This window comes from Microtus pennsylvanicus, chromosome 20 (genome assembly GCF_037038515.1).
Source record: "Microtus pennsylvanicus isolate mMicPen1 chromosome 20, mMicPen1.hap1, whole genome shotgun sequence".
Lineage (NCBI taxonomy): Eukaryota > Metazoa > Chordata > Mammalia > Rodentia > Cricetidae > Microtus > Microtus pennsylvanicus.
In genome coordinates, this window is record NC_134598.1 from 30,863,251 (window position 1) to 30,886,520 (window position 23,270).

Consider the following 23,270-nt stretch of genomic DNA (forward strand, 5'->3'; position numbering starts at 1 on the left):
AAAGAAAAATCCATCTACATATGTGTGTATAACTGTTTACATAGATATAACTACAATCTGCTCAGTGCACATCATGTTACTTGGACATACATAACTTCGGGGCTGACCACCTGGTCCTGGATAACTTACAGCGAGGCTCTTGCCTGAGGAAGGACATTTCTCTCGCTCTCAGCATCCCTTGGTGGTCTGCAGGGTTTTTTCTAGGGTTGGGGTCCTATGAGATTACCCCTTCCATGTTAGCATGATACGGACTTTGGGGAAGAACCTCTAGCTGCCACTTTACCAGACTAGCATACTTCTAACCGCACTGAAAATATTTATCTTTATATTCTCAGGTAAGTGGAGCTCTAACCCCTCAACACAGGAACTTCTCTCTGCAGCAGATGGAAATCCATCTCGGGAAACCACAGCTGATCAGAATGCAGAGAACAAGTGCCATGCGGTGTTCACCCCCCACTGATCCATCTACAACCCAACTCTGGCACCGAAGGCTCAGGGAACATCTCCAAAGGGGAGGAACACAAAGTCTGTTGAGAGGACTGTGGCTCCCAGAGATACCAGGGAAGCGACATCCAGGAAATCTCACCACATGGTAAACTAACCCAGGCCTAAAGAAGGAAAATTCAATTTTTAAGAAAACCAAGTATCCCTAAGAAGTGGTGATGGCACACACCTTTAATTCCAGCACTCTGGAGGCAGAGGCAAGCAGATCTCTTTGAGTTAAAGGCCAGCCTTTCCAGGACAGCCAAGGCTACATAGAGAAGCCTTGTTTTGGGAAGGAAAAAAAAAAGCAAGCAAGCAAGCAAACCAATTGAAGTCTAAGTAATCAGTCTACTAAGTAATCACTGTTTCCTAGTCAAACAGGGTTTCTTCAAGAAAGGAACCCCTTAACACTTTTTCTTGAGATTATTGTTTCTGTGTGAAGTCAACATGGTTTATATATTTACCTCATTTTATCATAAGAAATACTCTAAAGAAATACTCCAGGCTGAAAACTCAGGAAAATACGTTTTACCACATGTAGGAACCAGTGACTTTATCAACAGAGCAAATATTAATATGGGGAAAAGGCAAAGACACTAGTGGAATGCTGACCGTGGATTTTATCTTTAGAGACTCTGGAAGGTCTCAGAAGCCTGAGGTCTGTAGAGAAGGCCTGGGAACCTGTGCATTTTAGTGCTGGTGTGACTAATAGCCATCACAAACCATCCACCTAAATCCTATCGCACGTCTCTGAGCTACAGAGAAAACTGCAAAACCCACATAAAAGTGATGACACCTTGTGACAACGGTGAGTATTTTTAAGCTCAGCCACCTGGAAGTATTTATGAATATCTTATCTCTCCATACCAAAGTCAGCCAGCTTTAGTTCTCCTCTTTCATTTATGAGGAGGTTCTGTGGTTTCAAGTCCCGGTGCAACACCTTTCTTCTATGGCAATATGCCAAACCACGGAGAATTTGGTACAGGAACAGCTACAGAAACAAATGAAAAGAACTCTTAAAGATAATGTAATGGGTTTTGCTACAAAGAAAAATCAACTGACTAAGGCCATTTAAGGACATCTTTCCCTCTTAGACTTGTTTTCTAAATATTATTGTCTCTTGTTCAATTAAAGTATCATTTAGTTTCTAACTTAATGATAACCAGGAAAATAAATACTGCAAATAAAACTTCAAATAATAACAGCTCACTCACTGGAGGCCTACAGTTTGATTCTGAAACACTGTAACAACCCTGCCACTGATTTCTTCCTACACACACACACACACACACACACACACACACACACACACACACACACACGCACGCACGAGCCTGTACTGGTGTGGCATCATTTTAAAAGGGGCATCAGAATTGGTGGCTTTACAGAAGACTCCAGGAATCAGAAAAGCATGGTGCTATGTAGCTCTGGCAAACGACTTGCTATAAAATACTCTGACCAGCTCCCCATCCGCCTCCTGGGCACTTGACTCTCAATCCTCCCACTCGCTCTTCAAATCCACTGCAATTCAGAACGGGCCCTGGCGCTATTGTACTCTGAACAACTGAGAAAAGTGACTCCTGCAAGGTTAATGACTGAGGGTTTTTTGTGTGTTTTAGAGCAAAGACTCAGAGAGCATTCTGACTCTTTGTTGTCAGCAGAAAAGGCGCCTTCGCACGGGGAATTCAGGACTTTAGGTCACTGAGGCAGGTGCTGCAGAGGATGCGTGACAGGCTGAAGGGTTCTAAGGAGCAGCTTCCGGAGCGGGCATATTTATATGTTCTGAAAACTCTAGAATTATTATTTCAGTATCTGTTAGGTTTTATCCTAGAGAAATATACTTTTAACAGAGAGACGATAAATGTGCTTTCCACACTACAGCACCCATACGGACCCAACTTAAAAAGCACAGACTGCAGACCTTTATCAAATTAGGCATGCCAATTATATTCTTTATCTTATCCGCTTTCCAAATTATTGCTATATTTAAAAGTAGGGAAAAGAAAAATATACAAACGCTATTCATAATATATTACAAAATAAGATAAAACACATGGAAATCCATTTAATGCCCTGTTAGCAACACTGAAACAGTCCACGGTCAGAGCTCTCTCTTAGCAATAGAGACTGGCTTTCCTCTAGATCCACCAACCGACTATTTAAAGGAAACAAAGTTAAGGTTATTATCTACAGAATTAGAAATGTCTCAACCACACACAGGAGACACTGCCTTTTTCCAAAATTGGTTCCCATGAACTGTTAATTTTGAATAAACAACTCTTTGCTAAATTTGGGGTATGACGATCAGGTCAAGGACATCTATTGCTAACACTGAGCTATTTCCAGTGCTTTTATTTAACCACTAGCTTTTGGGTTTCATCTGGTGCTGGCTGTCCTAGCAAGCTTCTATAGCATTACTTGAACTCTTAGATAATTAATGCTAAGAAAACATACTGTCTTCTGATAACACAGACCTATATTTCCAGCACAGCATGCAAGACACCTGTTTCTGACCTTATTCAATTGATTATTTTATAATTAAATACTATTTTAAATATATCAGTGAAGCTTATCCTCAAAAGGGTCTTTCAAAGTATATACCCATCATTTCTCTTTATTTAAATTTTTTTTATCCATAATATACTTAGATGTCCATCCTGCATATGAAGGAATGAATTCCCATGAAAGCAAATGTCCAAAGCTCAGAAGAATTTAAAATGGAGCAGCACTACAGATGGTCTGATCCTAAAGCTACAGTGCAGGGAACTGATGCTGCCTAAACAGACTTAGAAGGCGATAACCTAAAAATGCCAAATGGAAGATTACTAAGGAGGCTGGTGTATTTGCTTGGGCAGCAGAGTCCAGCTGCGCTTTAACTAAGGTTTAAAGTCACATGTGAAACACGTACCTTTACATTGTGCATGCTCATGATATTCCCACAGTCATCCATGTACTGTTTCAGGTCTTTGTCCTGAAAAGACACAACACTTTAACATGGGACACAGTTTTGGGAATTTATGGCTGACCAACCTAAGAGCCCCCCACCCCGCTTAAAAAACAAACATTTATTTATATTTGGGGGCACACATATACATGTCATGACATGTATACGGAGGTCCAAGGACAACCCAAGGGAGTTGAATTAATTCTACATGAGTTCCAAGGACAAAACTTGAGTCGTCAGCCAGTTAAAACTGGATAAAGTTGGCAAGCGCATTTTTCCATGGAGCCATTTTACCAGCCCAATAGAATTTAATTTTTAAACCAAGCTGCTTTTCAAGGAAATATACAGAATGCACTACACACATATTTAATTAAATACCAATAATTAAACAATAATATCTCTGGGGCTGTTAAGAGGCCCAATTGTCTATTTTATTAAAGCAAAAGAGAATGGTAAATTTTATTAAATGCTTACCAGATACTCAAAGACCAGCGTCAAAGATTTCTCTGTGTGAACAATGTCATGCAAGGTCACTATATTGGCATGCTTTAAATCCTTTAACAGTGAGACTGGAAAACAAACAGAAAAGCAAGTCATTTAGCCTATGATGGGTCTCTATAAAACCCCAAGCTCTGCTCATTAGCTGACTGTGTTTAGGATAAAACCCAAAGTTTAAAGCAAGATTGACAGCAGAGAAAATGAGGGTGTTGACTTCTTTGCTTGTGTGGTTGTGGGTTTGACAGTGTAACTCCTGAAACTGTCCCCAACACCACAACCCTGCATCTTCCTATCTTCTAACTTCATGCCAACTACCTGAGGCGCTGAGATTATAGAGTACACGGTGCCTTCTCTTCTCCATATCATTAATCAGCTGCCTCAAGCTCTTTTTTCATAATCTGATTTGTAAATGTATGTATGTATGTATGCATGTATGTATGTATGTGTATGTCACAGCATCTGTATGTGTTTTGTGCTTTTTCTTTGGCTCTTTTTTTTCTTTTCTGTTCGTTTTGCCCTATTTTGGTTTGTTTTTATCTTATTTTGTTATTTTTTAAGATGTCTATTGGTATTTCAATGAGGGGGGGTGAGAAATAAGTGTGGATTTGAGAAAGTGAAGAAAAGTAGAGGGGGACACCATAATCAGAATATTTTCTATGCGTTGTACCATTTTTTTGTGACCCATATTAAAGGTATGTTGTACCAATTATCAATAAAAATATCTGATTTTAAAAATAAAATGGTCATGTTTATACTCTATTTGATGTTTCTATTCAGTAAAATTTATTCATGTAGCTAATTTATTGTTATGATGGTCTTTGTATACCAATACTAAAATTTTCCTAGGTCAAATATTTATCTGTTAGATACTATTTTTAACAGCTTCATAAGAATTTCATTATGAACTATACAATAAGATAATAGACTAATCCCTTTCTGCTGACTATTTTGAGTTTAGAAACTAACAACTCCAAGGTCTAAAGATGGCGTCTAGCCACTGACAGTCTCCACACCTGAGCACATTTTACAAGCACTGCTCTTACTACGACTTAGACTTAGCTGTTTACACAAACACTGTACCTTCTCTTATAGCCGTGCAGGGCGCTCCTTCTTCGTGTTCCAAGCGGATCTCTTTTAATGCCACCAAATTCTCTGTCAATTTACTTCTTCCTTTATAAACTGTTGCATATGTACCCTGTAAAATATATTTTGAAGGACACTTAAAATGTGATAGTCACCAGGCATGGTAATTCATGTTTTTTCTTCCAGCACCTGGGGAGCAGAGGGAGGCAAAGCCCTCTGGCCTATATAGTGAGTTACAGGTCAGCTGGGACGTACTGAAGCTCTGGCTCAAACAAGTGGAAAGAGCCTTGAACTTGATTTCTAACCTCTAAGCATGCTGGAGCCTGCCTTAAAAAGAGAGCATTATCTTACTCAGTTTCTCTTACAGCAGTGACTCAGTTCCATATGCACAATATCCATATTCCTACCACCTGCTTCCAAAGTATAAAAATGCACTTCACTTATTCTTCTCTTATTTCAGATTAACTACTGAATCAATGGGTTAATATCAAAGGCACTTAAGGTAATGATGTATAGAACCACAGAGCACTGAGCGCTGTCAACGAAAATGTAGTGATAATGTTCAATCGTAAAATCGGAATCCATGCCTTCAGTCTTCAGAATCTGAGCACATTAGCCCTCCTTTAAAAAACCTTAAGGTTTGCCGGTTATTTTCCTGCCCTTTTTCTTAGTGTAGATGGCAGGCCATTTCTAGCTTAACAGCTGCTCTTGTAGAAGAAGCAAGTTCAAGGAAGCTAGAGCCAAAGAAATTTTCTTATCTTTGAGGCAACATTGTTATCTCTAGAGATAGTTCTCTGAACTCACACGAAGTCCAGATCACAAGAGACTCCAGGAAGTAAACAAGTAGATGCCTATTCCATCACCCACAAAACATAGCATTTGTAGTTCAACAAAAGAGCACAAGTCTACTAAGAAATATTAACTTCATCTTAACTGAAGGAAGACTTCAAGGACACAATTGATTCCATCCAGTTTTGCTGTCATTTCAGAATTAGGTATATAATCTTTTAGATGATAATATCTAAAATCTGTATTTTTCTAATCTGGTAGATGTTAAGGACTAACTTGCAGTTTGGATAACAAGAAAATGTCTTACTCTTAAAGCAAGAGTATACTCACCTCTCCAAGCTTTTCCAATTTGATGTAGGTTTCCATTTTCCCAAACCCAATTTCCGACTGAAAGCAAACAATTATGAATTTAGCATCTATTCTTAAAACTGTACTTCTTTTAACTTCTAACTCTGTTCTAAAAAGTATGAAATTATTGAACACCTGTCAAGCTTTAAAAATACTTTTGATATCACAACATTAGAAGGTTTAAAAATAGCAAAGTTTATAATTAAAATAGTCTAAATAAGAACCGGCTAATCTTCTGTTAATGAACATTTAAACCCCTGTAACGTTTAGGCAGCACAGACATTTGAAGCCCTGATGAATCTGAAGACTTCCCTCACAAAGCTGTTCTTAGACTTCTGTTTCAATGATACGTAATGATATGCTAAAAAAAAAAGCTACATCACTACTTAATTTGGTTTTAGCAAACGACAACTTTTAGTCATTGGTTTATTAATGAATGACTAAGAATGTTTGTTTTCGCATTCCTAAAGATTTTTGTATGCATATGTGCATTTTTATGGAAAAAATAGAAGAATCAAGTTTTAGAACCACAATATCCACCCTTACTTATGATTTGGCGTTAAGGGTTTACTTTTTGTAATCAATAATGCTGAAAAATGAGATAAAATTACAATAGAAACACTTTCTAAATACAAGTGAAGTTTCAATTTAGAAAATGCAGTAAATATCCAAGTATCTGGTATGGAGCAGTCTGATCTGAACTACCTCTTATGTAAAAGTTTATGTAAAAAGCTAATTGCCAAGATCATAGAAACTGTATCAAAATGTTTTATACATGGGTTTCCTTAGAATTTAGATATTATAATTCAAATGGCAATGAATTTTTCTTGTCTCCTTTTACAGAGTGAACACTGAGAATAAATTCAAACTAGAATGAACAATACAGTGAGCATCACTGAAATATTTTACATATCATCTACAATGAAAGGCACCTGGGAAAACCTAACTTTAAGCTTAGAGCCTTTTCCTCTCAGGAACAGTGATTTTTTTTAACTTCTCTGTTTATAGTGAATGAATGCTACTGTACCCTGTAAACATCCAGTACATTGTGGTCCAGCAGTGATGATGACAAAAATATTGAGGTTTGCTTTCAAGACTATATAAGGGACTGACAACAATGACAACAAGCTAAGGGCCACATAAACAAATGTCTAAAAGTTACTATAATACCAAATACACATGGAGTAAAATAGAACAGACGTATCAAAAAGTAATGTTGCAAAGAGTTGCTCTTTAGTTATTCCCCCTCCCCCCCAAAAAAGCTGAGGACCAAACCCAGGGCCTCAGGGCCTACCACTGAGCTAAATCCCCAATCCCAAGAGTTGCTCTTTAGAGAATGAAATACAGTGATATTATTAGTATAGATCACACACACGAATACATGTGTCCAAATTCACAAACACATACACATTCCAGTACCATATGTACACACAAAGTAACTACAGTCAACAATAATTGTCTATGTCAAAATATCCAGTATATTTTAAATATTCCTCACAAATAGATATTTGGGTGACAAATATGCTGCCTACTTTAATCAAAGCACATGTACACATGTATTGAAATGCCACACTGTAAATAGCAGGATATGTGCCAATTAAAAAGAAGCAGAGAAAGTGAACGCTAAAGTGACATTCGGATCTAGTTCGTCTATAAAATAAACAGCACTACTGGGTTTCATCCATGTAGATGGCCAGGAAACCTGACAAAAGGACTCACGCTACTGAACTAGCTGTCTGATCCCAGTTACAGAAGAACAACACACAATCCCAAGCCCCTTAAGAAACTTTCAATTTAGTAGGCTCAATGATTACATCCAAATAGCAACTGGTGAATCTTTAAATGGAATTTTTAGAAATCTTTGCCTGCATTTTTATGTTAAAAGTGACAGATTCATAATAAATACCATTAGCAGCTTGCTGGCACCATGCAGAAAGTATTCAGCAGATGAAACACAAAGCTCATTTGTTCGTCGTTCACCCAGGACAGTGCCGGGTGCTGAGCACACAGGGAACACATACAGCGTTCCCACTTTCCTGCTTTGGCAATCTGCAGCGACTTCTACCAGGCATCGCAAAAACAATTAGAAATGGCTCTAGAAGCCTTACATTTTAATACAATATTAAGACTCCATAATGTGCTCTTTATACAAATGAAGATTTTTATGGTAATTTATTCCAAGAGAATAATTCATTACTTTAAGAAATAACTTTTCACAGTCTCAGCAAGCCTGTTCAAAAGTCTAACACACTCAAGAAAGATAGGACACTTATACAATTGCGCACCATACGACAATGAGAACAGACTATGACTCCATGCAGCAAAACAGATGAAACACACAGACTTAGCAATGAACGAAATAAGGTCACTACAAAAATACATTCTGTATACTTATATACAAACTGCGATTTTATAATATCATAGAGACTTTGTATAATACACAATTTTCTTGCATATTTGCATAAACACATTTTTATAACATATATTTATAACTACATATAGTTCAAAAGGTGAAATCAGAGTAAGCAGGAGACAGATTCAGGTGTTGTAGAAGATGCTTGCGATTCCAGCACTTAAGGTGGCTGAGCAAAGTAGATGAGTGAAGGCACCTGGTTTACACAGCCAATTCCAGACTACCAAGTCCCTCTCTCCAAGAATATGTCAGAAAGTATTAAGTACTTTAAAAAACAAATATCATCATGTCTATGAATAAGAAGAAGGCTCAGATATAAAATCACCCTATGAAGAGTATACTCAAAACAGTGTAACCAAGTATATAAAACTAATCTTCATTATCAGAAAACAGGGATTATGGGCAAGTTAAGGAAGGAGGGGTATCAAGTAAAGAGAAAAGTAACGGAAAGTGTCTAGAACGTTCATTTATTCATCTGGGTACTGGTTACACGAGTATGACAAGACCACATAAATACAATGAGCTGACTTAGAGTCTGGGTACACTGCTGTAAATGCATCACCAACACACGGCTGCACATCTAGTCCAGATGGTACTCATATATCCAAAAATCAGATATAATTTAAGTCCGGCTCCTTTAAGTGTAAAAAATGACAAAATGTAGACAATAATATAATAAAACTAAGTGAGTGCCTTAAAATTTACATATAAAAATAAACTTCAGGGCCGGGCGGTGGTGGCGCACGCCTTTAATCCCAGCACTTGGGAGGCAGAGGCAGGTGGATCTCTGTGAGTTAGAGACCAGCCTGGTCTACAAGAGCTAGTTCCAGGACAGGCTCCAAAACCTCAGAGAAACCCTGTCTCGAAAAAACCAAAAAAACAAAACAAAACAAAAAAAACCTTCAGGGCTGGGGGTACAAATGAGTGTAGAGCAGTTGCCTAGCACAAGCAAACTCCTGGGTTTAAGAAAGTTAAGAGGCAGGAAAGGATGGGAAGAGAGAAAAGGAAGAGCAGGAGGGAGACAGGAGGGGGAAAGGAGAGACAAACAGGCAACAAGAGTTACACTCCAGAAAGGCAAACGAATCATCCTAGTGGTCCAGCGCAAGGCCAGAAACTTACCAAGGAGGCTCTCCGGGACCTGCGGCTCATGGGCTGGTCGAAGGGCGGGCTGCTGATCTGCAGCTTCTCCAGGTACCCGTCAGGTATCCTGATGTCTGCAGGAAGGGACAGCCGCTTATTCAAGTCCTGCACAGATGGAGAAGCCAGGGCATTAGACCAAGTAACTCAAGTTTTCTTGAAATTCCAAAATCACTTAAGGTCAAAATATTTCTGCCATCAAAGGCAAATAATGCGGTCTTACAGAAATGGTTTTAAAAGGCTCAGCACTTTCTTTAGCAAATCTAAGCTGAACTTTACTTTGAGATCACACTCTATGTAGAAGGAAGCAGTCTAAGACAGAGTGCAATTGCTAAGTGACCAGAGGACAGTCTGTAGGAATCAGTTCTCTCCTTCCAGCACATGGGCTCCAGGGACTGAACTCAGGCTACAGGCTTGCTGGCAAGTGCTGCTACCTGCTGAACCATCTCTTGAGTCTCCTAAAGTGTTATTCTGAAACATGCTCGGTATCTTTGCAGAAAGCTTTTTAACTTACAAGATATACTGAAATAATAACAGTCATAACAAACATCTGTTCATAAGACTACAACATGCATTTTTAATATTTACTTATGTTTATGAATGTTGTATCTGCATTTATGTATGTGAATCACGTGTGTGCCTAGTGCACTCAGAGGCCAGAAGGGAGTACCAGGTCCCCTAGAACCACATGGGCACCGTGAACTGGACCTGGGTTCCCTGCAAGGGCACCAAGTAGTCTCTGCTGCTGAAGCCCCTTGCAGTTCCCAACTCTCTCTTCTTTTACATGGAGAAATAAATGTACCATAGGGATGTATAGGTGTAGAGAATCATCTTTTACATGGAGAAATAAATGTATTATAGGGATGTATAGGCGTAGAGAATCATCTTTTACATGGAGAAATATCCTAATGTACCATAGGGATATATAGGTGTAGGGAACCATACAGGAGAGACTAACAAAGTACAAAACAAGCTGGTTCTGGCTTACTTATGCCTCTTAGAATTAAAACTTACATATAAGAACTACAAACTGCCCAGATGACTACTGAAAAGGTGTGATTAAGAAAACGGTTTTCTACAGAATGTGAACTGTATTAATGTATAGTTGTCTTGGGACTGTAATTAGAAAAAAGAAACATTTAGACTCCAGCTCACTAGGCACAGGGGCTCTTGGGTAAGGGCCATTCGCCATCACGAAAAGTGCCAAGGCAGAGAGCCCCGCATCACCTCGGCTGCTGGGTTCCCTCGGCTCTCCAGCTGCCAGCGTTCTCCTTCAGAGTCTCTTTCTGCTGCCCTGGGCCTGGTTTTTGTTTTGTTTTTTTTTCAGTGTGTGTGTGTGTGTCTGTGTGTGTGTGTGTATGTGTGTGTGTGTGTGTGTCTGTGTGTGTGTGTGTGTATGTGTGTGTGTGTATGTGTATGTGTGTATGTGTATGTGTGTGTGTGTGTGTGTGTGTGTGTCTGTGTGTGTGTGTCTGTGTATGTGTGTGTGTGTGTATGTGTGTGTATGTGTGTGTGTGTGTGTCTGTGTGTGTGTGTGTGTATGTGTGTGTGTGTATGTGTGTGTGTGTATGTGTGTGTGTGTGTGTGTGTGTGTGTGTGTGAACTGTGCCTGGCACATAGTAGACAATTTGTTTGTGAGGGGAAAAAAGGGAAAGGTTTCAAATAGGCATCTATTGGCTCCATCTGTGTGTATATTCCTTTAAAAACACCACTATCCAGACAAAGGCATATTTGCATTCTGTAAACACTTGCCTCCATTGAGATCCGTCTGTGTATACGGTTTCTGAGGCAAACGCCGGTAGGTGACTGGACTTCATCAGATGATGTCCCAGACGCTTGGTCACTCTCACCATCTGATCCCATTTTCAGATTTTCATGAACAATATCTGTAGCAGAAAAGGAGGCATTGTCTACCTTTAAAATACAGATATCTATTATTATCTATAATTATCATATAATTCCTTATCATTACAGGTAAAACAGAGGCAGTCAACAAGGGAACTTCACTACTTTGCTCATGGGTTAAAGGACTTTACTGAAATGTGAAGAATATCAAGAACTAGAGAATATTTGCTTATTCAAGTTTTGTGTCACTCACTATGAAACTGACAAAGGCATAATACACTTCTACATTCCGTCTACACTACTAACACTGCCAATAGTACCACCTTAACCCTAGACCAAGAGTCTCAAGGACAGATTTTTTTTTTTTTTTTTTGGATATGGGTTTACTCTGTGTAGCTCTGGCTGTCCTGGAACTTACTCTGTAGATCAGGCTGGCCTCAAACTCACATAGATCTGCCTGCCCCTGCCCCTTGAGTGCTGAGATTAAAGGCATGTGCCACTGCTGCCCAGCAAGAACTGATGTTTTTATACTGCTCCTGAGCTAAAAATGTTGGCTGCATTTTGAAAGATTTCTGCCCACAGGGAAAGAAGATGCAACAGTGACTAAAGCCATAAAACCTACAACATCTGCAAACCAACCTCTTGTCTACACAACCAACAGAACTACAAACCAAGACCTGATTTCTTGAAGATAAATACCCCTTTCATGGCTGACTTCAAATCATCGGCACAGTCTTACTGGACATGTGACGTGATAGAAAGAACTGTGCAACAGCACACCGTTATACAGTTTTATCCCATACTATTGACACACAATGCACAGAACTGTGCACACCACTATACAGTATTATCACTATGACACGCAATGCACAGAACTGCGCACACCACTATACAGTATTATCACTATGACACGCAATGCACAGAACTGCGCACACCACTATACAGTATTATCACTAAGACACGCAATGCACAGAACTGTGCACACCACTATACAGTATTATCACTAAGACACGCAATGCACAGAACTGTGCACACCACTATACAGTATTATCACTATGACACGCAATGCAAATGAACCCTCAGAGAGTAGATAATCTCAGACAGCGGTAAAGCGGCTAAAGGGTAATGACTGGAGTACTCGTTCTTTAAGTTGAGCCGCTTAACTCTAAACCTGCACAATTGAAAGTCTAACAGCAGCGATGTCTAACAACCAGCAGTAGCAATCATCTCCCAGGAACCAGCTGAGGGGACTCCGGCACCCCATTCTTTCTTTTGTGCCGCACCGACAGGGATAATGGCACATTTCTCACAGATGAAACCACATTGTCGGGAGACTCAGTCTTAAAATTACTGAGACGAGCCAGAAAGTAACCTTCTGTGGTAAGAAATAAAGCAAATAGTATAAAAAAATACTCAGGAGCTTTAGTAAATACAGTTATCCAATGGGACAGTAAAACAGCTATGTTTAAAATGATTTTTAAAATCAAAACATCATACACCACTAACAAAAAAGATCAGAGACACAAATACACAAAAACTCGCAGATTTTTTTTTCTAGATATTTCTAAGGACACAAAGGCAAAAGAATAACAAATCAGGTGACAATCTATTTCTTGCACTGGATCGTTATGTGGTAATGACTTAAAGAGCTACTGAAGCATGACTATGTATTATGACACAGTGTGACTATATACCAGGATACAGTGTGACTATATACTATGACACAGTGTGACTATATACCAGGATACAGTGTGACTATATACTATGACACAGTGTGACTATATACCAGGATACAGCGTGACTAAATACTAGGACACAGTGTGACTATATACTAGGATACAGCGTGACTAAATACTATGACACAGTGTGACTAAATACCAGGATACAGTGTGACTAAATACTATGACACAGTGTGACTAAATACCAGGATACAGTGTGACTAAATACTAGAACACAGTGTGACTATATACTAGGATACAGTGTGACTATATACTATGACACAGTGTGACTATATACCAGGATACAGCGTGACTAAATACTAGGACACAGCGTGACTAAATACTATGACACAGTGTGACTAAATACCAGGATACAGTGTGACTAAATACTATGACACAGTGTGACTAAATACCAGGATACAGTGTGACTAAATACTATGACACAGTGTGACTATATACTAGGATACAGTGTGACTAAATACTATGACACAGTGTGACTATATACTAGGATACAGTGTGACTAAATACTAGGACACAGTGTGACTATATACTAGGATACAGTGTGACTAAATACGATGACACAGTGTGACTATATACTAGGATACAGCGTGACTAAATACTATGACACAGTGTGACTATATACTAGGATACAGTGTGACTAAATACTATGACACAGTGTGACTATATACCAGGATACAGTGTGACTAAATACTATGACACAGTGTGACTATATACTAGGATACAGTGTGACTAAATACTATGACACAGTGTGACTATATACTAGGATACAGTGTGACTAAATACTAGGATACAGTGTGACTAAATACTATGACACAGTGTGACTATATACTAGGATACAGTGTGACTATATACCAGGATACAGCGTGACTAAATACTATGACACAGTGTGACTAAATACTATGACACAGTGTGACTATATACTAGGATACAGTGTGACTATATACTATGACACAGTGTGACTATATACTAGGATACAGTGTGACTAAATACTATGACACAGTGTGACTATATACTAGGATACAGTGTGACTAAATACTATGACACAGTGTGACTATATACCAGGATACAGTGTGACTAAATACTATGACACAGTGTGACTATATACTAGGATACAGTGTGACTAAATACTATGACACAGTGTGACTATATACTAGGATACAGTGTGACTAAATACTAGGATACAGTGTGACTAAATACTATGACACAGTGTGACTATATACTAGGATACAGTGTGACTAAATACTATGACACAGTGTGACTATATACTAGGATACAGTGTGACTAAATACTAGGATACAGTGTGACTAAATACTATGACACAGTGTGACTAAATACCAGGATACAGTGTGACTAAATACTATGACACAGTGTGACTATATACTAGGATACAGTGTGACTAAATACTATGACACAGTGTGACTATATACTAGGATACAGTGTGACTAAATACTAGGACACAGTGTGACTATATACTATGACACAGTGTGACTAAATACTATGACACAGTGTGACTATATACCAGGATACAGTGTGACTAAATACTATGACACAGTGTGACTATATACTAGGATACAGTGTGACTAAATACTATGACACAGTGTGACTATATACTAGGATACAGTGTGACTAAATACTATGACACAGTGTGACTATATACCAGGATACAGTGTGACTAAATACTATGACACAGTGTGACTATATACTAGGATACAGTGTGACTAAATACTAGGACACAGTGTGACTAAATACTATGACACAGTGTGACTATATACTAGGATACAGTGTGACTAAATACTATGACACAGTGTGACTATATACTAGGATACAGTGTGACTATATACTATGACACAGTGTGACTATATACTAGGATACAGTGTGACTAAATACTATGACACAGTGTGACTATATACTAGGATACAGTGTGACTAAATACTATGACACAGTGTGACTATATACCAGGATACAGCGTGACTAAATACTATGACACAGTGTGACTAAATACTATGACACAGTGTGACTATATACTAGGATACAGTGTGACTATATACTATGACACAGTGTGACTATATACTAGGATACAGTGTGACTAAATACTATGACACAGTGTGACTATATACTAGGATACAGTGTGACTAAATACTATGACACAGTGTGACTATATACCAGGATACAGTGTGACTAAATACTATGACACAGTGTGACTATATACTAGGATACAGTGTGACTAAATACTATGACACAGTGTGACTATATACTAGGATACAGTGTGACTAAATACTAGGATACAGTGTGACTAAATACTATGACACAGTGTGACTATATACTAGGATACAGTGTGACTAAATACTAGGACACAGTGTGACTATATACTAGGATACAGTGTGACTAAATACTATGACACAGTGTGACTATATACTAGGACACAGTGTGACTATATACTAGGATACAGTGTGACTAAATACTAGGACACAGTGTGACTAAATACTAGGATACAGTGTGACTAAATACTAGGACACAGTGTGACTATATACTAGGATACAGTGTGACTAAATACTAGGATACAGTGTGACTAAATACTAGGACACAGTGTGACTATACACTAGGATACAGTGTGACTAAATACTAGGACACAGTGTGACTATATACTAAGGTACAGCGTGACTACATACTAGGACACAGTGTGACAGGCGAACACTAGCCACAGCCTGGAACCTTTCGTCTGATTTTTATAAAGGTTGTTCTGGATGAACAGGTGTGCAAACACTATTGCCCTATGGCACTGACACTCCTCCATATTTCTTTCTTCATACAACTCACAACCAGTGTACATGTCTTACAATCAGAAAGTTAAATGTAACAGAAGCACATTACCTAATCTGCTTCCATTCCTGGGCATTGCCATGAAGGAACCAAGGCTTCCTCCAATGACGCTGTGGGGCCTTCGCAGTGGCGGCTTCTTGAAGGAGCCCGTGTACTGGTGGAGGAAGGAATGCATACTGTGGGACGTTGGAGGCCTGCCATTCTTCACGATCGGCTCTGTGGTTCATGGCATCCAAGAATCATTCCACGGTCATCGCCAGAGTCGGGATCGCATGAGAAGGGTTAAGAAGACAAAACAAAGCAAAAGTTGTAATAGAGATCATTGACATGGAAGCTCACTTCTTTGCTATTCAAGATGCAAGAATTAAAATAATTTCTATGAAAGAATATTTATAGAAAATATCTTAACATTTTAAGTTGATCCAAAGACCAAAACTGGTTAACAATCACTAATATACCCCGCCAAAATTTTTATTATCAAATGACTTGTATCTTGAAATCATTTTGATACTACTTCATGTGCTGCCTATCTTGCATGCGCCCCATAGTCAAGTGTGCTATAGAATATAAACATGTAATCCTTACCTAGAGAAATCCAAACCTCTATTTTAGACGTTCAGAAAGACAAGTCAGTTAGTGAATAAAAAAGGTATACTTAAGTGCTTATCATTACGGAGGCTGAGACAATTTTTCCAAATGGTATTTTGTTATATAAATAACTTTTAAACAAGCAAAGACCCATTACGGAGCAGAAATATCTGACAATACAGTACATCAGAATCAGCTATCCGTGAGGAAGAATCTTAGCAGTATTTTGTTCTAACACCTATTTCAATTTCATTAAGTATACCTCCCAAAATATAATAACTCTATGCTTAACTTTTAGAGGAAATGAAACAAGTTAATTTTTGACAGTTTTTAAAAACAAAATTCTTAGGGCTGGCAATACAGCTCAGTGGTATAGTGTTTGCCTAGCAGGTGTGAGGCCCCAAGTCCAAGGCTCAGTGCTACAAACACATAAATAAAACAAAACATAAAATTTTCTCAGAGTTATCTTTCACAGTAGGTTATTTTAGAAATAATATCTTACACCTCCAGTTACAATTTTAAATTTATGTTTTAATAAAGCTGTTCTAAGTTAGGGTCAGTATGTACAGAGTGGCCAAGATTAAGCTTATTTTTACGAACTGACTTCAAATTCAATATGTAAAATTTAGGATTCTTCTTTCCTGGATTCAATCCACGAATCAATGTGCAAACATTCTAGCTACACAATGTATTGTGAATTACAGTTATAGCAGAACATCTTAAACTGATTTTAAGCTTCAAAGTGTGATACAATTATTAAAACTATAGAAATCTCTCAAATTCCAGTTGAGAAGAAAAACATAGATGATAATCAAAGGTGCCGTGTATTACATTTTCCTAAGGTATTTATATAATTACAGCCCTACAAGGGTGAACTTCTCCATTTTGTTACAACACACATGACAGCCACATGCCTACATAGCATGAAAGTGTATCAGGGCTCCTGACCTCGCTTGTGATCAATCTAGAGATTGGAAATCAAAAATCTGTCTGTGGAAGTTTACTCAGAGAAGCTATAAACTATTTCACTTATTCCTTCAGCCAGCATGGACACTGTTTTAAAGTAGATAAAGACCACTTTTGCTTTATAATCTTATTACATACATTACATATGAGTCTTTAAATAGCACAGTCCACATATATTCTTACACAGCATGTTGGCATGGACACTATCTCTGTGTGCAACCTACCTTCTGTAGTTTTTATGCTAAAAACAAAACGGGGAAAAATAAACTATGGGGGAAGTATGTTTACTATAGCTAGTAGGCACCGACATGATCCAAACCAGACTTAGAGTCCCTGTCTAAAAAAAAAAAATCTACCGTACACACAGAAAATTAGCAGCAACTGACTGTGGCAGTTCATGACAAAGAGGGATCAATGTTTGCTATGTCTTCGGGTATGGTATCAAGTCACTCCAACAGCATTCCTATTTTTTTCTTCTTTACTGTCTGCTATAAATAAATAACTTATACTATTTTAAAAATACTAGGTATTTTTTAACATTTTACCTCTGGTGGTTGGAAAGAAAATGCATGCCTGCCTCCAGGGAGTGGCCCTATTAGGAGGTGTGGCCTTGCTGGAGTAGATGGCCTTGTTGGAGGAAGTGTGGGAGGCTTTGAGGTCTCCTCTGCTCAAGCTACACTCAGTGTAAAACACACAGTTGCTTCTGCTGCCTGCGGATCAAGATGTAGAACTCTCAGTTCCTGCTCCAAAGCAGTGTCTGCCTGCATGCTGCCATGAATACAATGCACTAAACCTCTGAAGCTGTAAGCGAGTCCCAATTAAATGTTTTCCTTTATAAGAGTTGCTGTGGTATGTGTCTCTTCACAGCAGTAGAAACCCTAAGACAGGAGTTGGTACCAGGTGAAGGAATATGGACCTTGGGACTGTGAATCAAAGCAGGTGAATGCTTTAAGCGCTGCTTATGGGCCACTCTAGTAGGAGTATAGAAGATGGCGGTGCTGAGGGAGATCTGAACTGTGGAGGGGGGCAGGCTCAACAGGTTTCAGAGGAGAATTTTAGTATGTTTCCTAGAGACTGTTCTTGTGATATTTTGGTGAAGAAGGTGGCTGCTTTTTGCCCTTGTCTGAAAAGTCTGCCTGAGACTAAATTTAAGAGTTTTAGATTAATCAGTGAAGGAAATCTCAAAACAGTCTAATATAGCCTCTGCCGTGTGATTATTAGTTTAACTCTAATGAAAAGGAGCAAGATGAGAAAGTAAAAACACAAAATGTATAATTTAATGAGGAGAAAAGGAGAGGCAGGAAGAGGAAAGGAGCTAAGTCTTGTGTTCTAGGAGATAAACAGGATAAGAAAGGGTCGCTAGGACGTGCCTTGGGTGATTTTGGCTTTGATTCTACAGCCTTGTTCTAAGATTTTCACCAATCTTACATTTTAATTCACTCAACAAATCCTTCAAATTTTTACGTTAAAATTTGTGTGCTATTACCTTGTGTTGGAAAAAGCACTGTTAAATGAAAGATCATGTTTTTGTCTTTGTTATAAGTGTTCTCAGTGCTATGAACACACTGTGGTACGTTAAGAAAACAGTAAATTCACTTATCTGATCAATCTTGTAATCTATGGAGACAGTCAATGCACACCTAGAATGCTATAAAACTACGATAAAGCTACAAACAAGAATTTTATAAACATATTCAAGTCACAAAATATTTAAATGCTAGTTTACAAATAGTTATTTAACAATCACTATAATTTTATAGACTTTATTCTTATTTAAGAACTAATAAAATAGAAAGGTATTCACAGGAGCAGTAGACCAAGGACATTGGTAGTATATCTCATTTGGGATAAGAGCAGAATATGGCATTAGTCAAGCATATTCAAGTGAGTCTTGCCCCCTCCAAAACAAACAAACAAAGGCACCACGTTCGGCTTGTTTACATGGTATTTATGAGGCAGTTAAATCCTCGGGCCCAGCATTACCGTTGTCTTTGCTGCTGCTCTCCTCCACTGTCATCTGCTCGGCCAGCTCGGACAGGGATTCATCGATCGTCTGGCTTCCCCTGAGCGTGAGGGACAGTCTCCTCTTAAACTTTTTCATCCTATCAGCTGGATGTAGCGTGAAAAGTTCTGAAAGTGAAGAACAAACAAAAAGGGAAATTTAAGTATTTTATTGCTCAAGAAAAATGTCACTCTGGGTTCACAGGGAATCTTTAAAAGAGGAATATATTAAGGATTCCTCAATTCCAGAAAACATCACAGAATCTACACTTTTTTTGTTTAAAAAGGTGTAATTTGATTAATGTTATATTTAGTTGGCATCACAGAAGGGGAAAATTCTATTAAGGTCCACAGAGAGACCTTCAGAATGAGACCTGAAGAAATGAAAACTCCCTACAGCATGCCCTCTGGAAACTGCTCGTGAAAATGGACTGTTTGTTACTTTGATGCGTGGGTTCCATCACAAGTCTCAGCCATCAGTCAGTTAAGAGTCAGATCTGTGTCTTCTCCCACTTTCATGGTAGGAAAATCGCTCAAAGACTTTCCCCAAGCAAACCATCAAACACTAGGCAACAGAACTAAGACTCAGAGGTGAGATTTTACCATTTACCCTTTCTTTTCAATTGTAACAGTTGTGAAGTTCTGTAGCATACAAACTGCATGCTACAATTTACACGATGTCAAATGTAACTGGCAGTATTTTTTCCCATCTCACTAGAGTCAGTTAAGTCTGCTAAGTGAAAAACAAGGCACTTGTTCCCTTAGCCAACTAATAGACCTGTGCCTTCTTTTCTAATTGCTCTTTAGGGCCCACAATAAGCAAACTTACCAGATCACCTTGCAAGCTATGAAGGTTATTCTAAATAAAACAAGGGCCTTTACAATGCCCCAATGCTAAAATAAGCCAGCTAGCTGTTTCTATGTCTTCTCTATGTGTTTTGCTTAATTTCTCATTCTAAGGGTATACTCTAGGTTTGCCGAGCAGGTGACTTATGGAAAGATTTTTTGTTTGCTCAAAGGCTGGGAAACAGAAACACAAATTTGTGACTGATAATTTCATATTTGACCATAACCCTGCTATGTATTTACTCTAATTTTACGACACCGCCATAATAAAATACGAAACTACACACATTAAAAGGCAAGTATTGCAACTATAATCTAATATGGTTTCTGTTCATTTCCAAGCTCTAAAATCTTAAGATATGCTGGTTAATAAGTCTAAAAAGCAGCCACGGGATAGCCTGGTCTGGTCCCAATACGTAAACTGCCAAATTGGTGTTGAATAATGCCTAGTAACTCACCCTCCAGTTTACCATTCATCCTCCTCCTCCTGTGTCTAGCCTGTGACGACATCTATCTGCTTTTCAGTTATAGAACCCCATGAGATTCTTTTCCATAGATTCCAGTTCTCTAGAGAAAGTCTCAGCTTCAGCCTCCATTTTCATGAACATAGGAATCACCATATGGTAAAGCTCCTGTCTACAACCCCAGCGGCTGTACAACCTGTTGATCTGTTTCTACTGTCGGGTCTTTCCTCCTGTGGCTGTGCGGGTGACAAAGTTTACTGGATGCCAGACGCTGTACGTGAATGATGATGAGAAACTAGAGCAGTGGACCGACTCCAGATGCTGCAATCTCCCTATCCCCCTCTTTCCTAGCTCACTGTCCAAGTAGAACATATCAGGAGACGATCTCAATCCGTGAAGGACAGAGACCGCTGCAGACTGAATCTCTGAACCACCCCGGCGTTATCGTCTCTTTCATGGGAAGACCCTTCAAGTCTCCAACTGGAAACCCAGGGTCAGAACAGGAGCAGCAGTACAAACCAGTGGAGGCTCTGTTCACTGTCATCAGTAGGTTTGGGCTCTTCTCTTATGCCCTGTTCAACCCTTATCTTCCCACTGAGAACGGTTTAATGGTAGTCAACTTTTAAAGACTCACAAGCAGCAGAAATACAGCGTCTCTGTCCCTCCCCTCCTCAATCTCTACCCAAATTTGGACTGACTGAGGGCTCATATACTTCAAAACGGTCTCACTCCCCTTCCACTTCCATAGCTTCAGCAGGACTTCAGTTCACTTAAAGCTACCCCACCATAGGCAAAATAGAGGTTTTGGTGAGGGTCAGACACAACAATATACAGATGTCAATAGGAGGCAGTCCAGCAAGCTTAAGCTGGTTCCAAAGAAACAAGCTAACTGTAGGCATGCCCTAACTATGCTAAGTGTAGACATCCTAAATGCTATCCTTTTCACTTCTGACAGCTGCACCTTTGGATATAGCTCTGCCATGACAAATAGTAAGTCATCTGTTTCAACATTTTAAATATTTAAGGTGACTAAGTTAGTCATTCTCAACTATCATTTTGTTTCTCTAAGACCGTTCGCTAGAGCTAAGCATGGTAGCGCACACCTATAACCCCAGCCCCTGGAAGGCTGATTGATGACAGGACAGCGTGGGTTATACGGTGAATTCCCAGTTAGACTGGAGATACTGAGACCTCAGACACCAAAGAACAACAATAACAAAAAGGTCCACACTACAGAAGCCCTCTTTCAAGAAGGTTCAGGAGCACCAGGCCCAGCAGAGCAGTAACTAAGAAGGCTTAGTTACTACATCTGTGAGAGGCTCCTGGACGAAAACCTGGAAGCCCTTGGAATATTGCACTCGATCTGAGTGTCTCCATAATACTTGAAACTAAGTCATACTGGATAGTTATTGTCAGTGCTCAGGACCAAATGCGGCACCTCATGCATGCGAGGCAAGTGCTCATAAGCCAGCCCTCAAGCCAACTTTTCAGACCCCACCATCTCTAACGGAGTCATATGGTCCCTAATGTCTGCCTAACTACATAGCATCACTGCAGAACCCAACGTAACATTTTTTAAAGTAAGCAGACCACAGTCTTGCCTATTGCTCTAGAATAAAATAATAAGAATAAAATAATAAAGTGTTGGGACCAATTGAGTCCTGGCCTTCAGCTGCTCTTCCCTGCTAGAGCCTTCTAATTGAAGTTACTAAAAGCTGTGCCTTCCCTAGAGGATCAGAGGATGGGATTTTTCACCTGTTGGCCACTGACTGCTGGGTATTTAAGCCTCCATGGTGCTATTAAAGAAGGGCTTTGTACCAGTGATTGGAGGTCCGTGTGTCTGTCTGTCTCTCTGTGTGTTTTCTCAACCTCCAGCCCCTTGCCCAAAGCTCACGAACTGGATTCTAGAGAATGGTGCCCGACAATAAAGCATAGGATAGATGAATTATATATGGATTCTGTATTACAGCACTGAGTTTAGCTAGCCAAACTATGGGCCAATGTGGCCCATGAGCACCTACAAAGTGGTCAGCCCAAACAGACTTATGTGGCAAATGTAAAATATAAGTGTGGTATAAAAACACACAAGCATGGAAAACATCTTCACAACTGCAGACAAGGCCATGTAAAAACAACTGACATGGAAGTTCCAGAACCTGGGGAAAGAGTGGAAAGTGGGAACTATTAACAGATACAGAATTCCAGTCTTCCCAGAAGAGGAACCCAGGGACGGACAACAGCGACGGCTGATGCTAACACAGAACATTAAACAGATCTCGGGGTTTAAGGAGATGAGGAGACCTAAG

General features: G+C 39.1%; 1 protein-coding gene across 1 annotated transcript in view; it reads right to left on the reverse strand.

Moving 5' to 3' along the window:
- Positions 1-23,270, reverse strand: part of Cdk17 (cyclin dependent kinase 17) — a 77,600-nt gene that overhangs the window by 13,203 nt on the left and 41,127 nt on the right. The window contains exons 2-10 of the mRNA XM_075954875.1: positions 19,637-19,783; positions 16,151-16,315; positions 11,448-11,581; positions 9,678-9,803; positions 6,128-6,184; positions 5,006-5,120; positions 3,902-3,996; positions 3,392-3,454; positions 1,351-1,474 (exon numbers count right to left, since the gene is read on the reverse strand). Coding sequence (XP_075810990.1) covers positions 1,351-1,474; positions 3,392-3,454; positions 3,902-3,996; positions 5,006-5,120; positions 6,128-6,184; positions 9,678-9,803; positions 11,448-11,581; positions 16,151-16,315; positions 19,637-19,754 — 997 coding nt within the window. The 5' untranslated portion in view covers positions 19,755-19,783. The remainder of the gene's footprint in view (positions 1-1,350; positions 1,475-3,391; positions 3,455-3,901; positions 3,997-5,005; positions 5,121-6,127; positions 6,185-9,677; positions 9,804-11,447; positions 11,582-16,150; positions 16,316-19,636; positions 19,784-23,270) is intronic.